The 15,501-nt window shown below is 40.2% G+C and overlaps 1 protein-coding gene across 1 annotated transcript in view; it reads left to right on the top strand.

The window, feature by feature from the left end:
* The first annotated feature begins 3,242 nt into the window (after positions 1-3,242).
* Positions 3,243-15,501, top strand: part of dab2ipb (DAB2 interacting protein b) — a 131,107-nt gene continuing 118,848 nt past the window's right edge. The window contains exon 1 of the mRNA XM_080046734.1: positions 3,243-3,483. Within this exon, the coding sequence (XP_079902860.1) occupies positions 3,444-3,483 (40 nt within the window). The 5' untranslated portion in view covers positions 3,243-3,443. The remainder of the gene's footprint in view (positions 3,484-15,501) is intronic.

The following is a 15,501-nucleotide window of genomic DNA, read 5'->3' as shown; positions in this document are numbered from 1 at the left end:
AGAATACATTACAATATATGAATATATTACTGTTGTTGTTATTATGTCAGCCATTTGAAAATCATTCCATACTTAAAGCAGTTCTATCACCATTTGACAAAGGCTGAACCATTTGTGAAAACAATTTCTCATTAGGATTTTTTCTGATGCTTTGTCTTTAGTGAGATCCATTTCATACGGACTAATAGACTAATGATTCTTAAATAGTAGTTTATTATCCACACTGGGCTAGAGCATCACTGCCTTTACTGTCATAAACTGTAGCTGCCTATGCTGCTGATATAACTATGGTGTTGCCTCGTGATGTGGTGACTGTTCCACCACAGGCCTTACACAATACTTTCTTTTGTTGCACATTTGCGTCATATCAAACCCCAAATACTGCCTCAAATGTCCAACAAAGGCTATTTTCTCACACTACAAATGTAACGTGTTTTACTCACGTTTCACTGTTAGTTGTTAGTTGGCGTATACACAGTTGCCTCGGGCCACTTCAGATTGGTGAGCATGACTGTGCAAGATGCGGATGGCATGCATTTTTAAAACCATTGACAAGACAATTTAAACTCAAGGTTAGACAGAATGCTTTTATGTACATCCTAGCAGCCTTTCCATCGCTTTAAGTTGTTTCGTATAACAATTTCAGCCCTACTTTTAAGGTAATTTGCCAAATTCATATTCATGACACATTTAATTTTTCACCTGACTTAATAGTTGCAATTTGATTTGAATTCAGTGGTCACCAGCAATGACAATATCATATAGGAGCATTTACAGATCAGAAGCAGCATTGACTGACCACATTGAACAGCTACTGTTACCGAAGTGCCAGTGGCAAATATAGTCTGATGTGTTACTTGTTAATATGGTAGGAATGCCAAGGACTTTAAATGCATATTTGAAATGTGTTTGTGATTCCCACCTTTTGATTAAAACAATACAAATCCCAGCTATCCCTTTAAATGGAGCAGTGACTACCAAAGAGAAGTATTAAAGCAATAATAATATGTCCATGAAATATCCGGCATATATGCACATCACTGGTAGCCTCAGTGCTGGATTGAGATACTGCTAAAGCCATGTAAATGACCTTTAACAAGTTGGCAAAATAGTATTACACATATTAACAAAAAACATGTGTTTGCCTCATTGAAAACCGTATTGATAACAAGGGTTGTTGTTAAATTGTCCCTGAAAAACCAAACAGGAATACATGTTCAAGTCCCCTCTTGTCCAGTGTATAACCTTTAAAGTTGTGTGTGTGTGTGTGTTGTGTATGGGCACCTGTATGGTTTTTAAATCCTTTTCCACATCACAACACTACAAACACTCACATTTACTAAATTATTCATCAGCAAAGGCCCCACCTGCCCTTGTCCTTGTGTGACACGGGCTCCAAATAAGCAGCGCGATGAATAAAATCTACACTGCCATGAATAGGAATCCACAGCGAATCAGTGAAGGCTCTCATCTCGTTTCATCCTCTGATCTCAATAGTGAGCGGCTGCCTCTTCTGTTCTTTTGAACTCGTTGAGTTTTTTTTTCTGCAAAAACATGCCAGAGATGGAGAGCGCTGCTACGCTCCCACCAGAACAACTAGGCTTAATTTTACTGAGGTGAAAGTTTCATTTTTTTCTGGATGCTGCTTTAGAGAAGTTCTCAACTCTCTCGCTTCTTAAAAGCTGCCGGGGCATATGCTGCCCTATTTTTACAGTTTTTACTTTTCCCCTAAATAATTTTACTGAGGCTGATACACTTTAGATAGGATTAAATAGGACTGGATAACTGACCAAAGGCTGTTGAAAGACTTGTACATGCCTTGTAGCCCAAATACTGCCTCACATGGCAGTTGTAATTTAAGTATCTTTAAATTCCCTGTGAAGTTTTAATTTGACACGGACGTGATTGCCTCCGTCTCTGTCCTCAATTCATAATTGCAATTAGCTTTCATTGTTTGGTATGTGCGATTGATTCAAGTTAATCCTCATAGTCTTGTTTGCAGTTTTGATAAAGATTAAGTCAAAACATCTCAACTATTTGGAGCTATGACTCCTCAAGAACATCGGATAGTTCAGATAAAAATGTTTTCAAGGAACATTTACCTTGAAAGTATTTTCATTCAGGACAGGAGGGTCCAGAATGGCATGTGACTGCACATAGCGATGTGGAATCAACTACTGATCAAATGCTGTGGTAACTCTTCTTAGTGAAGATGAGTGGGAACATTTATAATTCACATGTTAAACTACTGTCTGTTTACAACCAATCCAACTACTATTGCTGCCAAACTTTAATTTCCCTAGACAGCTTGTAAATGTTGGCGGTATACTGCTTTTAGTTAATTAATAAATTAGTAAATAGGCAGAAAATTAATTGGCAACTAATTTGATAATTGGGGAATCCTTCCAGCTATCCTCCAGGCAAAAATCCCAAACATTCTCTTTTTCCATCATCTGAAATGTTTCCTTTTTATAACATTGTTGATTGAATATCTTTGGGTTTGTAAAACAAATCGGGCTACGCGAAGCTTTCGGTTTTGCTTAATTCTAGCGGCCCCTTTGGACAAAAAACTTAGTTTATTTAAGATACAATGGTCTTCCTGCTGTAAATCGTTTTGTCTAAAATCGGACCCGAACAAAGGTATTAATAATAACTGTATAAAAAAAGTGTTTTTTGCTGATGGTTTTGTTTGCTGTTACAGGTATTTTACAATCAGATGAAAAATGTGACTTTTTAAAGATTTTGAAAGTTCCTCGTAGGAGGTCTAAGGATGTCACATTTCAATTACTAAATAATTAAATTTTAATACAAAAGAAAACCCAGGTTGCAACAATAATACTTTACAACACAAGCTGTCAATTCAGGGAAATGAAAGTAGAAACCAACCCGGTCAGCCTGGAGTCTGCCCATTGTTAATCGAGGCTTCAGTACTGTGTTAGTGTCTCCACTCCCCTGCCCTGTGAATGTTTTCCAAACTGATATTGCTAAGTTGTCCTTATGATGCAAAAAAATATGCTGAGAGTGTAAAATTGATCAAAGTGGAAACATTCAGCTCCGCCACAACCCTCTCTCTCCACCCATATTCCTCTCTCTCTCTCTCTCTCTCTTTCTCTCTCCACCACCACAATGTGGAAACTGCTCTTCTCTCTATTTCTCTCTCTCTCCTCCCATTCTGTACTCCGTTATACTGTCTCTCTCGCTCTCTCGGGACTCAGTCAGACAGATGTAACGCGGCGGTGGAAGCCTGAGCTTATAGCTGGCAGGCTGCAGGGGCCGGACCAGAGCCAGCGGGTCTCACTGGAGAGAAACAGAAAAGAAGAGAAACAAAACAGTAGTTGTAGTGACAGTTTGAGTAGTTGCAGTCCAGTTCCAGAGCTGACTTTTGCCCCGGGATATGGGTATGTTGAACCCAGCGCTTGTTGTCATCACCCTGTGAATTTAACATGGATCCTGACACCAGCACCCATCCAGAGGCAAAGCATGGTGAGTGAGATTTTGAAGCTCCAGGGTGGGGAGGAAAAGATGAGACAAGAGTGATACTGTGGAAAAAGTTGAAGAGCGTGTCTGTGAACAAGGGAGTCTGGTCACATGGTGTTCCATCCGTTAGCATAGCGTGCTTCCATGACCAGGCTCTTAAGCTGTTGACTATTGCCACTGTGGTCAGATAAAAAGGACCTCAGTCTGTTCTGCTAGGGGAAGGGGTCAAGAGGTGAAGGGGTGTTACATGTCAATGAGATGACATTTTGCCACACAGTTTTTGGATTGTATGATGTTGCATGTTCGTCTCTTTCTGGAATTTGCCTTGTGCTCTTCCCGTCTTCCATCTGGCTGCTTTGTAAGCTCCCCTCTTGTTCTGTGAATGGAATAATTAACTGTGGCAGATGTGAGGGCCGTGGGTGTACCATTTCTGTTTCCAAAAGCAGCAAAATCATTTGAGTGTTATGTGAACCTTTATATGTGTACGCTATGTAACCGTTGCAGCTTGTGGGTGTTTTGTGGAGCGGTGCGAAAGAATAAAAGTGGGAGAGGGACAGAGAGAGGGAGAAAGAAAAGAGTTATGTACACAAATAAATCCAGGGGGATCTAGCCTGCACTGTAGGCCAGTCAGTTGAGAGTGCTAACTATTTCTCTTCCCCCTCATTTTCCGCTGCCTCTTTTTCTCTCTCTCTCTCCACTGCTCCAAATGTGAGAGATAAAACTAGATAGTTAAAAGGCAGAAAAAATTGTGTGTTATTAACTGGGGCAGAAAATACATTGTTTCGTCTTCGTGGCCGATGGGAAGGACACCGCTGCGCTGCTGATGAAGAATGTGGTTAACAGAATGAGTCAACGGAGAACAACATTTCCAAGGGGACCATAGTTTCTCTTCGCCAGCTTCTAAGCCACATTGCTTTATGCGCCGGGCTGCGTGCCATGACGCAGAAGCAGAGACAAAAGAAAAGGGAAAGAAAACTTCTAAAGACGAAACTTGGCCATCTCTATCCATCTCTTGAGGCGCGAAAAAAACTTGTGTTCTAGCACTCTGAACAAAATAATTGAGAACATTCTCACCATCACAGTAAGGTTTAACAACATAAAATAATTGTTAACTTCATACTAAGTTTGGGCGGTATCCAATTTTTTATACCTTTTAAACCTTCTCCAATAATACTCCAGATACATTACAGTGAAACCAATCACGATGAAGTTACATTCGCCAATACTCTTTTTATATATATATATATATATATTTTTTTTTGCATTTTCAAGCTTTATTAGATAGTGCAGAGTTTAAATGGGGAGACAGAGAGAGAGGGGGGATGACCTGCAGCAAAGGTCCACGGGTCGGATTTGAACCCACGACCACTGCAACGAAGGCCGGAGTCAATATGGTACGCGCTCCATCCACTATGCCACCGGAGCGCCCCGCCAATACTAATTTTTACTGAACAGCGCTTGAACACATCACAATATAAAACAACACACAACCTACATTCCAAAGTAAGGAAGCAAGCAAAATCAAAATATAGTTACATGTATATTTAAGATGCCTTAAATGTAAAAGCAGTTTTTTTGGGTGGACCAACTTTTGCGTTCACCATCTTTTTTTCTATTTATCCCTTTTGAGAAGAGACTGTCATGTGACGGCAGGTATGGGCGAGTCTAAATACCTTCGTTCTATATTGACAGGTTCTGTATTAAACAAATTAGGCCTACATCATATACAGGAGTTCTGTCATCACTGTTATATCATCTTCAAAGAAAGGCATTGGGGACAGGGACACACTCAAAAGGAATTTATTATGAACATGAATACTTGAGATACGGTATTACTGTATTACCGCCCAACCCTACTTCATACAGAGATTGACTACTGTCTCAATCAGTCTGCCAGCCTCTCCCAAAGCGTACAGCCCTCAGAAGATCCCTTCTGAAGGTACTTTATAAATTGAAAAGTGAGAGTAGAAAGGGCAATAATCTGATACCATCCGATTACATTCTCACCTCAGGCTTGCGAGCCTCTGGAAGAGATCACGCTTCCAAAGACTTGTAGGCATCAATTTTCACTCTCTCTCATGAACACATGCTGCATACACACATACATCACTGCTGTTGACTGTAAAACATATATATATCTGAGCGCAGAGCCTTGCTGTACATTTGTATGCATGTTTTTTTTCCACATTTGTTTTCATGCGTATCTTGCAAATAAAGTAGATGTTGATATGAGGTCGGCATCTAGCTGAATATTATAGCAGGCACTGTTACTGCATCTACCTATTTCCTGTTTCTTTCCAATGATTGATGATGCTGGACATCCTCCCCTACTGTATAGTGCTTTACATAATAACCGGAGTGGTATTGCTACTGGACAAGCTGAAATAAAAGTGCTCACTTGAATAACCGTGGTCATAACAGCAGTCCCTAGTTGTATAACACAGGTCTTGAGTTGTGGCACACCAGTTCTCTAAGCAATACGCTCAGAATCCCAGTACAGCAATTTGAACACACAGCGATGAGAGGATGTTTGATTGAGGAAAGTAAAAAGGGAGAAGCCGAGAAAAGTCCTTATCCTTGGACCGGCCTTCATTGACATGTAAATAGGTCTGCATGTTTTTGTCCTATGGTTGAGAAAGGTTGAATGCCTGCTCATGTACTGGAGTAGAAAAACACAAGGACACTTCTTTGTCAGAGTATGTGTGTTTGTTCAGGACGTTTCTGAGACAGGGGGATTAAACTGGTGGAGATGTTCTTCTCCTTTGAAATAAATCTTTTTTTTTGTTAAAAACAAGGGGATTTTTCTCTCATTTTCCACTTTGAGATCAGATTTGTATTTCTGACTACTACTTCTAAAATTCCTGGATGAAAGTGTGGTCTTGTGGGTGAAAGTGCTGTGGGGCTTTGTCTTGAAGAATGCTCAGCTTTTGGTAAAAGATTTATTCTTGCTGGTGTTCATGTGCTAAAATCTAGCTAGATTTTGGAGCTGAATCGTACAGGGTTAGTAAATTTAGGAACTTGGCTGTCGGCTTCTAAGTTTTAATCTAGTTTCAAGAGAGGGAACACTAGCTTGTGTCAGGCTCCATATTTAAGTCATGTTTATTCTGTTGACAAGACACTTCCTTTACTCCATTCGGGCTGCAGCCTTGAAAGATGAGTTTTTTTCTCAAGGGTTTAGAGACTGCTAGAAAACAAAATACATGATGTTTAGTCTTTCTTGTTTCCGTCTATAAACAATGTTTGCGTGTGTAGGCCTGTTTTTTTGTGTGTTTCTTTACTTGCCTTTTTTATGGAAGCCCATGCATTTTAAACCTCATCTTGCTTCTTTAAAGGGCTGGTGCAGGGCTTCATGGACTTTGTTTGAGGTTAGGAATTAGACTCGCCACAGATACAATGGCTTGCATTTTTCGGTTGGCTGACCCCCCCATACCCTCCCCCCCCACCATCCTTTTTCATTTGATTGAATTTAGATATTAAAAATATGGACTTTCAGATTATTCAGGCCACTTGGGGGCAGTGGCAAAATAAATGTAAACATAACTGTTCAGCTGTTAAAGAGAAACATTATAAATAATTTGGAGTTTTGTATGTAAGTTAGTTATTCACTCTTTTAAATCTTGTTTGTTCTCTGAATCCTACCAATGTTGGTCTCATTGCTGCTAAATCCTCCACCACTGCATGACTACTTAGTCACAGTAACTTTTGTCTGCTACTTGGTGCTGCGCGGGTAGTATGACGTGGGATTTTAGAGCTTTTTTGGTAAAAAAAACATCTGCCTTCTCTGGCCGAAAACAAGTCAGTAAGAGCGGTGAGAGTGAGCCAAAACAGTAAAGTTGTGGTCCCGACAGCCAAATTGTCACTATAAAGCTGAGGGGAGCTGCAGAGTCGGGTGATAACTCTGTGGGTTCATTACTCAGAGCTACTGCTTTCCTGTTTTCACGTTGTCATACGATACATTTGTATCATGAAAATAATAATTTTAGCTGCTTCTACCACTGAAAGTGAATTGAAGTTCCTCGATCTGCAGTTAAGTAACATGAGAAATGATTTTCTCATGCACCTTTGTTTTATTACGTTATAATATGAATACATATTATCAATTGAAGTCACACAGACATGCTGCAATTGAGTTACAGAATATAGAATTTGTCATTTGTAGAAGTTTCTTTTTACTCTGTTCTGTCTGTTTTAGTCTTGCCAACACTTTCCCCTCCAATAAGCCAGTAAGAACAAAGCATTTTGGTCAGATTGTGCATTGATTGTCTACTAATTCCAATTAAGATATTTGAATATTAATACTATTTGTATAGTCAGCCTGTGCAGTGCAGTTTCAAGCTAATGTTCCACTTTTTTCTTCTAGGCGTTGTGTTGCGTTTATACTTTTATTCAGCGTGATTTTGCCTTATATTTGACATCATCTGTTGGGGATATTGAGGATTACAATCTCCATAGACACAGACAGATACAAAAAATGACACACCTTTGCCTTTGCTCAGCCATGCAGCCAGTGAAGGGGATTGCTTTGGCTAATTTGCATAATGTAGAGTAGACAGACAGACAGACAGACAGACAGACAGATAACCTATTTTGTCTATGTTTCCAAGCTTTGTTGAGCTATATATATATTTACTACAAAGTTGACTAGGTGGTCCCTCAAGGAGGTCAAGGACGCATCTGTTTGACACTGCTAATTTTTGCAAAAATGTTTCACTGACCTGACCGTGTCCAAATGTGACCGAAAGAATGAGCTCCTGATGAGTCCTCAGTGCATTTTTGGAGTTGCTTTTAACTTCTGTATTTGGGACGTCTGCTGCGATCGGCATATTTGTACTGCTACTTTAAAAGGCTTGCTACTAGTAGTTGTCCCAGGAGAATTAGTATGATGGAAGTTTTCAGGAAGCATTTGTACCTCTTAAACAGTTTGCCTTAAAGGTAAATAAAAAAAAACATATTTTCCCCAATTTTTTTTTTTTTTTTAAGATTTTTTTGGGCATTTTTATACTTTATTGACAGTGTAGAGACAGAGTTGAAATGGGGCAGAGAGGGGAGTGACATGCAGAGAACGACCGTGGGCTGGAATCGAACCCGGGTCCGCTGCTGGCCGAGGCCCATGGGGGGGACGCCCTACCAACTGAGCTATGGGCGCCCGGGCGCCCCCTATTTTCCCCACATTTTTATTTGGTTTTCAGTTAAGCCTGTCTTCGAACAAAATCAAACCAATGAAAGATTACAAGAGTCTGCTCGATTTCAGACTTAATTTATTTGTGTGGAGAAAAAACAAAGAAAGCATCGATGAATTTGATTGATTCATTCATTGTATTGATGTTTTTTAGTTTACGATTGTGGAATTTGTGATGGAGTTAGACATTCAGAGGATGGCACACCAATACGAGTGTTCCTTTGTCTGTGGTAGTACGTACTTTGTCCTTTTATGGACCTTAGCCACAGTGAAGCAATTGGCAAGATACAACAACCAGTTATTGCTTTTGTTTGACCAATCATTCAGTTTGTGTTGTGCAATACAATACCTTGGGAGGTAGGTACTACTATTACCTTTGAAACAGCATTCTAGCTTGGAAGCAGACACTATATCGTGAGCAAGTCCTCTGATTAAAACAGAGGTGAATTTACTGAGATCTTAAAAAGATTCCTGTGGTTTAGAAAAGGCCATGACTCACTCTAGTACTCTCAAACAAAGTTCCTAAACAACTCTATTTTGGATTTACACAGTAGCAAAAAAAAAGTAGTAAAAGTAGTATAACCTAAAAGTGCCAGAAAATCTCATCTTTTTTTCTGACCCACTTTGCCCTTTTTTATTTACAACATTTGAAGTCCTTTCAAGATAATTCTTACCATCCAGAAAAATAGTGTTGTATTTTTGCTCTCACAGATATAAGAGACCATAGCCAATTGCTAGCCAAAAGATCCACAGCTGTGAGGTACACGCGGGAGATGACACATGAAAAGTTCATCAAACATTTTCAACTAGTCTGGTGATGGTGGATATAAATAACACTGTAAGAGCAGAGCTAAGCAATAACCTCAGAGAGCTGACTTGCGGCCAGCAGCAACAGTGGCACGACTCCATTTGGCCCCATTTGTCAGAAAGCCTCCCTGATGAGAGACTGTCAGTCAACGCAGTGCAGCCGAGGAGGGGGAGGGAGGGACAAGAAACAGTATATGCAGAGAATATAATAGCCCTTTTCTATCAACCTGGTTCTAGTTCTGGCATGGTGCTAGTGCCGGTTCACAGTTGGTTAAACTTGCAAACTTCTAAGAAGCATTTTACTTTCACACAGGCTAGAGAGATACATCACTGTATACATCTGTGTGTGACTCCGCTAACGCTTAACTTCAAGCACAACAACTTATGACTACATCGCATTGTTACTTCTGACTGGTGGTTGTGGTCAAGCAAGTAGTCCAAGTGAAAGGGGTCGTGAGTGAATGAAAGCCAGAATTGATTTTCCAGCAAATCTGCACCTGCAATTTCCCCCATCAAAACCTAGCAATATTTCCAGGAATATGCCAGGAAGGCTGTGCTGTGAATCTAAGCCAGAACATTAACGTGAAGGGCACGTAGTAATGTCCTTACATTACGGCGAACGGCAGCAGCCCCTTAATACTACATCAGAAAACAACGTCTTTTGATTGTTAAGCTCTATTCATTGATAATGACAATTGGACAAACGTAAAACAAGATGGCTCCTCTGTGTCCTCCAACCTGAAGTGACTTCATCTTGCAGAAAAAACTGCGTCAAACCCAGGGATGAGCTTGTTACATGCTCACAACACAGATTATGTTGGGAATGTGCTTTTCATGTCTCGGTAAATTTTATGTAAATGTGCTCGTCCCACACTGAACACTGAGTGCCAGAGAGGGCGAGAGTGGTAAGGGAAGGAGCCCACGAGAGAGAGAGAGAGAGAGTTGGACAATATTGACTATGTGAAAGGAAAATGGTAAAGTCAGACAGAGCATGAATATCAGCCAACATAAGCCTTTCCGTGGGAGATGCTGGGCACAGTGGGATGCTAGAATCGCAAGATAAACTGATCTTAATCAGTGTTTTGTTTATCCTTCCTCTTTGTTCATGTGGTTTACCTAGTTACGGATCTGTGATGATCCACCAGAGTGTTTGTTCCAGCACCAACGCTGGTGGGAAAATGCTGTAATGTGAGCCTGAAAGAAGAGCTTTGGAGAAGTAGCAGGATACAACACATTGGAATTGAAGTCTTCACTATTCTATCCGTTTTGTTATTTATCAACACAACTAAATAAATCTATAATCTGATGAAGCTGCTGTGTTGGCAATATGTTTTTAATCACAAACTAAGCTTTTTGACCCTATATGTATGTTTTCTATTAAGTTTCAGTTGGAGACACTTTGATCAAACAATTGACTGTTTATTATACTGAAAGGTAACGTTTTGGAAAAGGATCTCCTCTATGTTGGAGCGCCACAAGAATCCATGCAATTGGATTCAAGTGATTCTGCTAGAAGAACTAATCTACAACACTGAAAATTACATACGTGATTAGATTTATTATTATGAGGGGAGCTACAGTGCAGCGGCATCAACATTTGCATGGTAGAATCAGTGGTGATAGTTACAACTTCAGTGCTCTACATAAACTGGCACTTTTTCTTTTCATGACAAGGCATTCAGAGTTCAGTAGATTGCTCGACAAAAGCAGATTGGGGGAATTTTGCCTTTTATTAGATAGTTGACGATAAGGAGAAAACCATATGGAGGAAGAGGCGTGAATGATATGTGATGAAGCTCCTATTGAAACCGGGATCTTGACAGCGCTGTGGTATGTTGGACTGTTGGACTGCTGTGCCCCAGGACGCCCCAGTTCAGCCCCCTTTTATAAGTTGGATTCCCTTTGGAATCCTTCCACAAAAAGCACTTGCTGGCATGCTAGCAGCCTGACCCCACGTGCCGCACACAAGTGCCTTTGTTCCAAAATGGCAGTTGTTGGCATTCCTGACTGTCCCATGGCCAAGTTTTCCTACAACTTAAATACACATTCCTTAATTCTCTGCCTTTGCTGGCAAGAGGAATCAAGCAATCGTAAGCCAGACCTTCCGATTTGATGTAGTTGGACCGTTTTATGTGTTAATTCTTCCCTGACTCAGCTTTTGGAGGAGCGCACTGTCATTTTGTTATGCATTGAGTTGTGCCTCAGAACAAACACTTTGGAATTTGTTTAGCACTCAACCATGAACGACATAATTACTTACACATTAGACTGACTGTTTGTTTCCTGTATTTCTCCCTGGTGGTTCGGCTCTTTTGTCACACTGACACTTTCCATTCGTTGCCTTCTGCTTGCCGCTGGTGTACCTTTCTCTCTCTTTTCATAATCTCTCTTGTTTATCCTGCCTTCTCTCAATTTTTTGCTGTCATGCTCTGTTTTTCGGCAATAGCATTACTGCTGTTTCTCAAGGGAAGATCCATTTGAAAAACTGTCATGGGTTTTACTCCAAAGAACTCTATTTCAACATGCCTGTACGCAAAAAAAACGTTGCACCATCTAAACAAACACAAGGTTAAATAAACATAGTCTTCACTATTCATCTTCTTAATTTTTCACACGTCGTTTGACACAAACACAAACAGAGCGTCAGGGGCTGAGGGATTAGTGAGACGGAGAAGGAGACAAACAACAGAGGAAGATAAAAGGAGAGGCGTGTCAAACTTGTCTATGGAGTGGACTACTTTTTGTCCCTGTGAAACTCTATAGCCCACATACCAAGTACTCACTCACTACGTCACTTCAGCTTCTCTTTCTTTCCCTTTTTTACTAGCCTTACCCGCGTTCTCAATGCTTTTCCTCGTAATTGTTTATTGAAGGTGGAATAAGATATTCGCTAGACCTTGGCCTAAGCAAGCATTGTAGTCTTAATGGTTTAACCTCAATCTGCTCTAAAACCACCACGCCACCACATGCTAATGTAAACAGTATGTGGTGCTACTAAGTACAGTGTGTAGGAAGGGGGGGGGGGGTTCGGCTCAGCTAGTGGACTGGCATGAAAGTTACGTATGTATTCGGCCCCTTGATATTTAAGTAGTTTTACAGTTTAGCCCTACTGCACTTGATGCAGGTTTGGAATGCTTACTTACTTGGTACTTCAAAGCCTCTGTATCCTGTGGGCAAGGTCTCATCTGGAAGCTCTGCCAAAGTCTTTGAATTTTCCTTTGAGAGTCAGTAATCTCCTCTAAAATCTATGTCTTTCTAAAGGGACACAGAATTATGATTAGATCAAAATACGTTTACAATGCATTACGCTAATACTTTACTAAAACATCTCTGGCCATAGAAGCAGTTTGACTGCAGTTGATCTAATGCTCCAATTCTCAAAATGTTGTTGTAAAACAGACCACTTTAATTCTGTCTCCCATTTAATTAGAATTTCATGAATACCCTTAAGGAAACTAAAATAATTTGTTCCAGAGAGTCTATTTTTTATAAAGAAGAAGCCATGAAAGGGTTTTTCAATGATGCACCTTTACAATAGCATCAACTTCTTGCCAACAGTAAAACTATCAGTGGACTTCACTTGCCAAAAAACTACTAAAAATACAAGTTGTGAAACAAACAATTGTGTCCTTATTTAACCAAATGCATTGTCATAACTCAGAAGATAATTACTTCTCTGCAGGGTTTGCCTCTGTTTTGACAGTTTTTTTGCGTTCAAGCCTTGCTATGTTTCATGGGCTGTTTTGGAAATTTGAAAGTCATCAAGTCAGTATGCAAAAACAAAGTAGTAATCACATTCCAGACGTGTCAGATAACTCCCAGTCACCAAGCTTAAGTGCACAACAAACAGACAAACTCACAAAATAAAAGTTTAACTGCAGTTGTACATTTGTGCTGGATGCGTCAGAAGCAAGAAACATAAGAAAGCAATAGATCAACATATTTCTCTCGTCCTCAACAATGTCACAGGCTGCCTCTATACCAGAAAAATCTGTATCATTTTACATTAACTGAATGTGTGTGGAAAAAGCTCTGTTTTTCATTTGGGGTTTTGGAAGCCTGGATTGCTAAATGTGGAGCGAAGGAAACATGGCGCTGTCTGTCATCGATTGGTTCTGTTTCTAACCTGTTTGCTTTCTTAATGCTCTGCTGCTTACCTAATTATATCTGGAAAATAAGTTAAATTAAGGAAACATCTTGTCACCACAAAATCTGTCAGATCAATTAGTGGAAATCTGTTTACCTTTGACATATACTTGCTCATTACTTGTTCATTATAAAACGAAATGGTCTTATAAAAGCCAAAGAAATATAAATACACCAAGTGTAGTATATAAGTGTACTCCCACCACTATGTTTTAATGGTGCTAGTAGTAGTAACCGCAGACATGATTTTGAAAACAGTTTTTCCTTTTCCAGATTTTTTCCAACATTTTAGCAGTGCTCTTTTTTATAGCCACATTGGCTCTAAGGATTTTTTTTTTGGTCAAGACTGAAATATGTGGGAGCCTTTAGCTCAGTTGGTAAGGCGTCCCCCTCCCGGGCCGGGCCCAGCAGCAGACCCGGGTTCGATTCCCACCCGCGGTCGTTCTCTGCATGTCACTCCCCTCTCTGCCCCATTTCACCTCTGTCTCTCTGCACTATCAAATAAAGCATAAAAATGCCCAAAAAATATCTTAAAAAAAAAAAAAGACTGAAATATGTAAACAGCTGCTGCATTGATTGCCATGACATTTGGTACAGCCATTCATGATTCCCAGGTAATCAACTCTAACGATGACTTTGGTGATTCCTTGTCATATTCCAACAAATGCAACACATTCATGTCCATCCCTTCACTCATAATCTAGCAACATTCGGTCAAAATTCCCATACTTTCATTCATTACAAAGCCTTAGGTCTGATTGACCATATACATGCTGGAGTACCTTGACTCCCAATCACATTATCTGGGCGCGTTAGCTTGAGTCTCTGGAATTAAATTTTGTTTCAGTTGGAGTGAACAAACACAATAAATGGATTTTCTCTAACATGATTTCTACATACTGACTGTTAAACATCAGTTAGCATTTGATTCAAATGACTGCTGTGGCAAAGAATGGACTTATTTAGTTCTTAGCCTGTCCGAAGACTTATTAGTCTTGACTCTTGAAACAATACCATCTTGATTTAGGTATTTTTTTAAACACAACAAATTGCATCTTACAACTTCACACATCAAGCAGTTTAATAAAAACAGAGAACATCATATGACACTTTTTATTTATTTATTGCCCATCCTCGAGGTTTCTGTGAGACTAGATAAGGTGAGAAGAGAAGGAAAGGGAAGAGTCGAAGTGAGTGACTGAACTGGTGTGAACAGCAGGAGGAGGAGGGGAAGATCTGCTGTCACTCCTGTGGACAAATGCCTCGCTTGACAAATGTCTGGCCAAGGACAGCAGCCGAAACATGAGAGTTCTGTTCTTTGGCAGGAGGGGTGGGGAGGGGCGGGGGGACGTGGGAAAATGACAAGGAAACATCACATTACCCTTGAAGTTTTGTCATTGTCTTGTGAGGCGACTCTGGTCTCCTGCTTGAAAACAGTTTGGAAACATGCTGGGATCTATTTAGGACATTAAATAGTTTGTGTCTTAGAGACAGGTAAAAACAAGTCAGACTTAGATGCCATTGTGATAAATATAGATTATTTATTTAAATTGCTTAATTGAATGAGTAATGTTGAAATATTAGGCGTGTAAAAATGCCATCGTATACAAAAACAAGTCTTTTCCCAAGATAAAAGCTGTAATGACCATCCACGGCACTGCTGCAGAATGTAAGTGCACAACAAACTTTGGGCTAATGCTTTAAAGCTGGAGTGGTGTAGTGAGGCCCGGCCTGGCCCCGCGGATTTTGGTCGACCGCAACAAGGCCTCCGATTGGCTGGTTGTGAGGTAGGAATTCAGCTCTCTAGGTCTGAACTCCGCCTCCTTCTCCTCCTGGCACCGGGCGCTGAAGCGCGACACACACACACACACACACACACACACACACACACA

This window comes from Ammodytes marinus, assembly GCF_949987685.1.
Source record: "Ammodytes marinus genome assembly, chromosome: 18".
NCBI lineage: Eukaryota > Metazoa > Chordata > Actinopteri > Uranoscopiformes > Ammodytidae > Ammodytes > Ammodytes marinus.
The sequence above is the reverse complement of the archived record's forward strand: the minus strand, read 5'-3'. Positions and strand labels throughout refer to the sequence as shown.